General features: G+C 37.8%; 1 protein-coding gene across 2 annotated transcripts in view; it reads left to right on the top strand.

The window, feature by feature from the left end:
- Positions 1-7,327, top strand: part of KDM1A (lysine demethylase 1A) — a 65,665-nt gene that overhangs the window by 52,419 nt on the left and 5,919 nt on the right. For both annotated transcript variants that reach the window (XM_023509711.1, XM_012801570.2), the window contains 4 exons: positions 557-691; positions 1,269-1,342; positions 2,134-2,245; positions 6,068-6,200. In XM_023509711.1, coding sequence (XP_023365479.1) covers positions 557-691; positions 1,269-1,342; positions 2,134-2,245; positions 6,068-6,200 — 454 coding nt within the window. The remainder of the gene's footprint in view (positions 1-556; positions 692-1,268; positions 1,343-2,133; positions 2,246-6,067; positions 6,201-7,327) is intronic.

The raw sequence follows: 7,327 nt of genomic DNA, 5'->3' as shown, positions 1-7,327 counted from the left end.
TTTTTTTTTTTTAGAGATAGAGTCTTACTATGTCAGTAGAGTGCTGTGGCATCACAGCTCACAGCAACTTCCAACTCTTGGGCTTAAGTGATTCTCTTGCCTCAGCTTCCCAAGTAGCTGGGACTATAGGCACCTGCCACAATGCCCAGCTATGTTTTGTTGTAGTAGTTGTCCTTGTTGTTTAGCAGGCCCAGGCTGGGTTCAAACCTACCAGCCCCGGTACATGTGACTGGCACCCTAACCACTGAGCTACAGGCACTGAGCCTGTTTTGTTTTTAATAGACACTCCTTGCCCTTCTTAATTTTGGAAAATAGAGGCAGTCTTAATTTATCTGATAGTGTTGTGATACTTCTGTGTTAAGCCCCATAGGATTTTTTTCCTGTCCTAAATGGCATGATGTAGATTAGAATAGGTATTTAAGAATGTCAAATACAATGCATTGTACCCCTATTTTGGTGTTACAACAGTTTGAGAGAGGAGCCAAACCCTCCTCTCTCATTTGAGGATGAATTACATTGCTATCTGACATGGTAAATTTGTTCTTTTCCCTCTAAGATGGTAAATTTGAAAGAGAAAATTAAAGAACTCCATCAGCAGTACAAAGAAGCATCTGAAGTAAAGCCACCTAGAGATATTACTGCTGAGTTCTTAGTGAAAAGCAAACACAGGGATCTGACGGCCCTTTGCAAGGTACGATATACCTACATGCCTAACTGGTTTGACTTGGAATCCTAAGAAATAGTACAGAGCTGGGGAGTTTAGAAAAGAAAGAGCCACTAGCCAATGTTAAGTGCCTATATATAGTGTGAACATAGGGTTTGGTACACAGGGGACCATATGAGGACTTACTGAGTTGGTTTGGTTTGAGATATGCTTCTCTCATAGAGTTTTATCATTTTAAGCTTGCTTAAATCTCCATTTAGTCTTCTGAGTGCTTATCTCAGTGCTAGGGACACGTGGCAAATAGGAGGGAAATGGTAGTTGCTATTATTTTTTATCCTAAATTTGTAGCCCATTAATGTGTTTCCTTTATTTTCTCCTGCATGGTCTCTTTCCCCTCAATATCCCAATCTTATTCTGGGCCCACCACTGTAATTTTTTTCTATGAACAAAAATCCCCGAATTCCGACCCAGCTTTAAATTGAGCCACACTTCCTATATATGATCTGAGTAGGAAATACGATCCAGACCTTGTAACTTGTGGTATAAAGAAACTAGGTAGATACCTGATGCTTCCGGATTGATCACATTCACTTAATTTTATCAGGAATATGATGAATTAGCTGAAACACAAGGAAAGCTAGAAGAAAAACTTCAAGAATTGGAAGCCAATCCCCCAAGGTAAGGAAAACACATAAATGTTCTTTCTATGTTAGATTTAGGAGGAGAGTTATAAAGCACAGTGGGCTTTTATTTTTATCCAGTGAATTTTAAATTATTTAATGAATAGAAAAAATATGAATATATGACTACTTGTACTTTGATATTTTAATGTGTGAGAGGGTCCCAGGTACCTAAACAGGCTATTTCAAGAGAATAGCCTTTCTCTATAAGATCCAGTATTTGGATGAGGATGTAGTAGCCAGAAATTGTCTTCTTTGAGTGGGGTAGAAGGTGCTGTTGCTTTAAAATTTCCATAATTCTGCGGACTGGGAAGGCTTTATACTTCATTTCCATTTGACAGTGAATGCTGATCACAAGTTTGACATGCTTCCAATCTCCATGTAGCTCTCCTTTGTTTTGCAGTTAGAGATGTTCCACATCCTTTCTTTAAAGTCTGTGCCTTATTTAAGATACAAAATTGTTTTTTTTTACAGCTACCAAGCTTTTATGATGCAAGGTGACTTAGTGTGAAGAAGTCTCTCTCTCTCTTTTTTTTTTTAAACAGTCAAATAAGTCCTAACTATAATTTGCTGTATGTATTGGGCTTAGCACTGCTTTGGGCCCCAGAGATAAAGAGGTTACTAAGACAGATAAGACCCTGCTTTTTGACTTACAATTTCTTCACGTAAGGAACAGTCTCAGCTTAGGATCCAACATAGTTATTAAGATTACTCATGTTAACTCACTGAAAATAGTATTAATAGTTACATCTTCTAATAATTCTGTGTTCCCTTTTTCTTCTTTTGCAGTGATGTGTATCTCTCATCAAGAGACAGACAAATACTTGATTGGCATTTTGCAAATCTTGAATTTGCTAATGCCACACCTCTCTCTACCCTCTCCCTTAAACACTGGGATCAGGTAAATTCTTTTGTCATTTTTGCTGCATGTGTCTTTGAAAGGGCTTAAAAGAGAAAATGTTAATTTTCTGTATGTTTGTTTTTAAACAGCTTTAAGTAAGAGATATCATTTAAATAACATAGAGTGAAATTCACCCTTTTTAAATTAACAGTTTGATGATTTGCCAGACTAAGTCACGAGCTGTCACCACAGTCAAGATCTAAAATATACTTCAATCATCCTGAAAAGTTCTTTCATGCCCCCTTTCAGTTAATTACTCATTCTCTGGCTCCTGACTCTGAACAGCCACTGATTTACTTTCTGTCACTATGAGTTTACCTATTGTACAGTTTCATGTAAATTGCATCATATAGTACATGACCTGTTGTGTATGTGACTTCTCTTAGCATTATGTTTTTGAGGTGTGCATGAAGTTTTTGAAATTCATCTTTGTTGTTTCATCTATTAATAGTTCCTTTTTATTATTTACTAATAAATTCCATTGTATGGATATACCACAGATTGTGTATCCATCCATTGTTTATCCATCCATTCACTGGTGCATTGATAACACGTTTGGGTTGTTTCCTTTATTTGTTAATAAAACTGCTTATGAACATTTGTGTCTTCCTCTTGGGTAAAATACCCAGTAGTAGAATTGCTGAGTATTACAGAAAGTAGATTTCCAAACTGTTTTCCAAATTGTCAGTTCCCACCAGTGTAAAAGTTCTATATTCTCCAAGTCCTCACCAACACTTGGTAACATTTTAAAATGTTAGCCATTCTAATGATAGAGCATTTGCATTTCCTTGATGACTAATGACAGCAGAGTGTCTCTTCATATGCTTATGTGCCATTGATATATCATCTTTGGTGAAATGTCTGTTCAGGTCTTTTGCCCATATAAAAAGCCTGGTTGTCTTTGTGTTGAATTATAAGAGCTTATTATTTTCTTTAAATTCTGCACAGAAGTCCTTTGTCACATTTACGTTTTTGCAAATAATTTCTTTTCGTCTATGGCTTGTCTTTTTATTTTCTGTATGATAGCTCTCAAAGAACAAAAGTTTTTAATTTGATAAAGTCCTTTGAAAAGAAACTTTTTCTTTTAGGTTTTGTGCATTTTGTATATATCCTGAGTAATTTGTCTCACTTGAGGTCACAAAGATTTTTTCCTGTATTTTCTTCTAGAAGTTTTATGGGTTTAGCTGGTATTTTTAGGTATATAATCCATTTTGAATTAATTTTTGCGTATAGTTGAGAAGTGAGGGAAGGGTTCATATTTTTCTTTTTTTTTTTTTTGAGACGGAGCCTCAAGCTATCCCCCTGGGTAGAGTGCCATGGCATCACGCTCACAGCAACCTCCAACTCCTGGGCTCAAGCGAGTCTCCTGCCTCAGCCTCCCAAGTAGCTGGGACTACAGGCGCCCGCCACAACGCCTGGCCATTTTTTGGTTGCAGCCATCATTGTTGTTTGGCGGGCCTGGGCTGGGGATTCGAACCTGCCACCTTAGGTGTATGTGGCTGGCGCCTTAGCCACTTGAGCCACAGGCGCCGAGCTGGTTCATATTTTTCATTGTGGTTATATAATTATTCTAGCACCATCTTTTTCTTCATTTGTCTTGGCACTTGTGTTGAAACTCTGTTGGCCATGTTAAGTGTGCATGTTTTGTGGTTGCCCCTTTCTGTTCATTTGTCCATCATGCTGTCTTGATTACTACTGCTTTATAGTAGGTCTTGAAATTAGGTAGTATAAGTTCTCCAACTTTGTTCTTTTTTGACATTGTTTTGGCTATTATAAGTTTTCTGTTTTTCCATAAAAATTTTAGAAACAGTTTATTGGGGTCTTTTCATTCTTTTTTTTTTTTTTTTAAAGACAGAGTCTCACTTTGTCACCCTTAGTAGAGTGCTATGGTGTCACAACTCACAGCAACCTCCAGCTCTTGGGCTTGATTCTCTTGCCTTAGCCTCCCAAGTAGCTCGGACTACAGGTGCCTGCCACAACTCCTGGCTATTTGTTGTCGTTGCAGTTTGGCCTGGCCAAGTTTGAACCCGCCACCCTTGGTATATGGGCCCGGAGCCCTACTTACTAAGCCACAGGTGCTACCCAGAATCAGTTTATCAGTTTCTACCAAAAAATCCTGGGATTTTGATTAGAAGTGCATTGAATCTCTAGATCAATTTAGGATGAATTGCCATCTTAACAATACTGAGTCTTCTAATCCTGGAATATAGTATACTTGTCCATTTAGATTTTCTTTAATTTATTTCAGGGATGTTTAATAGATCTCAGTGGAGAGGGCTTACTTGTCTTTTGTTGAATTTAAGTGCGACTTATCTTGAACTGGTGAGAAATCACAAGGCTTCCTGGATATTAAATGGACAAGTCTCTAAATCTGAGACTCTGGCCAGACTTAAGACTATATGGAAGTAAAGTCCTGTTTATAAACTTTTTCTGTACATTATAGATTATATTATAAGTCTCTAAATCTGAAACTCTGGCCAGACTTAAGACTGTATGGAAGTAAAGTCCTGTATATAAACTTTTTCTATACACTATACATTATATTTTTTCCTGCAGTTTAAGTTTTCATTATATATTTTCCTGAAAAAAATCATTTTGATTTCTTAATGTCTAGATTATAACTTGGAAGTCTTTAGTATTTCAATTACAGTGAGGGTTGACTTAGTAGAAAAATTGTACAGAATTACCAGTTCTATTACGGTTTTTCATGTAAATACTAAAGTTCTTTTTGTCATTTATTACTTGAAGTATCAACATGTATGATGGTATTGTATTTTGAATGTGAGTGATTTCAACTAAACTTTATGGGGAGCAGATGAGTCAGTCATGAGGTAGTAAGAGTTTTGCTGCCAATCCAATATTTAATTCCTAAAGGATTATGGTATGTTATCTGCAGGAATTTCATGAAATTAGAAATATAGAAATTTCTCTGTAGAGAATAATTTTCAGTAAATTCAAAGATCTTTAAGATTATTTTGTGGATTCTTAACTTCCAGGCCGATTTTTGACTTCCTTACTATTATGGATTATCTTGGGCCACTTTTTTTAAATTTTTTTTTTTTTTTTTTTTGAGACAGAGTCTCACTTTTGTCGCCCTTGGTAGAGTGCCGTGGTGTTACAGCTCACAGGAACCTCAAATTCTTGGGCTTAAGTGATTCTCTTGCCTCAGCCTCCCAAGTAGCTGGGACTGTAGGTGCCTACCACAACACTCGGCTATTTTTAGAGATGGGGTCTTGCTCTTGCTTCGGCTGGTCTTGAAATGCTGAGCTCAGGCAGTCCACCCACCTCGGCCTCCCAGAGTGCTAGGGGCTACTCCTTATAATCCTAGATTGTCTTCATGTAGTTTGACTGACTTTTCCTTTTGGTAGTCTTCCTCAACTTTAAAACTTATAAATTTAAGGAATAAAAACTTATTTTGCTCTTGGGTAAAAATAAAATGTAATTGGGAAATGATTACATTTATCCTACAAATCTGTAATACATGCAAAAGCTCAGATCATTGCTTTCCTCTGCCACCTGCCTTCCCTGCCTGCCCCTCCCCGTGGATGGTCTGGACTTGGTGGTATGAGTCTGTGACAATAGGGGAAAATAAAACTTCCCTGATTTCACTGGCCAAAGATTAGGGGCATTTTGGTCCTTTGTTCTTTTTCCTTCAGTTACTTTTGGCAGCTGTAGCTGAATACTGACTGTTCTTTAATTTCTGCCTTACAATATTGCCTGTTAAGCCTACAATTTTCAGCACTGTCATACTGAACTTGGTATGGATGGTATAGACTAGACTAAAATAAAACTGTTGGAAATGTCCTTTTCTCTTCTCTTTAGGATGATGACTTTGAGTTTACTGGCAGCCACCTGACAGTAAGGAATGGCTACTCGTGTGTGCCTGTGGCTTTAGCAGAAGGCCTAGACATTAAGCTAAATACAGCAGTGCGGCAAGTTCGTTACACGGCTTCAGGTACGTCACTGCTTTTCGGGTAGCGTTCTACTCCTAAAACAGGACTGACCTTCTGTTGATATGACCTGCAGCAAGAAAAATCGGTACATTTCCTGATAGAATGTTTTATACATTATGATTCTTATATAAAAATTTACATTTACAGATGATGAGCCTATAGAATCTTCGGTGGTTCTAACCCTTTATTTTATAAACCAGAAAATTAAGGCAGGTTTTACAGTTTGCAATTAGTGTATGAACTGGTTTGGTGTTACCAGTTGAGCATTCCTAATCCAGAAATCTGAATTCTGAAATGCTGTTCTAGCGAGCATTTCTTTTCAGTGCCATGTCAGTGCTCAAAATGTTTTAGATTTTGGTGCACTAGTGAGTTTGAACTTAATTTTGCTGTGTATTTATAAATACCAGGATTTTTGTTCCTGAGCTCCACTGGGCCCCAGCCCTTATATTTCATTGTCTATATCTTGGTCTTGGGATCGATTTTGGTTTTTCCTATTCTGGTAGACTAATTTGTTTAGGCTAGGTCCTAGTTCTGAAGCAGCCCTGCAAAGAAATCACTTCAAAGATGGAGTTGCTGGGATAGACTCAGTGCACATTATTATTGTTAGTTTCAGAGTACATTTAATGTGGTGTGCAGAGAACTGGTGCATGTTGTACTCCTTAGGATAACTAGTCACCTCCCCCTCTCGGAGGGCCCTGTATGACTGCCGAGGCAAGAGAAGTGGGTGTAGGTACCAATCCTACTCTTTGTAGCCCCTTTCTTAAAATTGCTGAGATTACCAGCAGCCACTGAAACAGTTTCCATTTAATTTTTCTATCAGAGGCAGCTTCTTGCTGACAGTGTTGAGAAGATCTTTAGCCTTTTCAGTCTTTTGCAGTCAGATAGAGAATAATAACAATAGCTGTTGTGATTTTCCCTAGTTTTGCAGCCACAGAAAATGAGCATATACTGAATTCTCATACTTATTTAAGCTGTTTATATGTATCTTTTAAAATTATATGAATAGGCAATCATGGCTTGGCACCTATAGCTCAACCAGCTAAGGCGCCAGCCACGTACACCTAAGGTGGTGGGTTCGAATCCCCAGCCTGGACCCGCCAAAACAACAATGATGGCTGCAACCAAAAAA

This window comes from Otolemur garnettii, unplaced genomic scaffold, assembly GCF_000181295.1.
Source record: "Otolemur garnettii isolate 467f Iridium unplaced genomic scaffold, OtoGar3 scaffold00009, whole genome shotgun sequence".
Taxonomy (NCBI): domain Eukaryota; kingdom Metazoa; phylum Chordata; class Mammalia; order Primates; family Galagidae; genus Otolemur; species Otolemur garnettii.
This window is presented reverse-complemented; position numbering and strand designations above follow the sequence as displayed.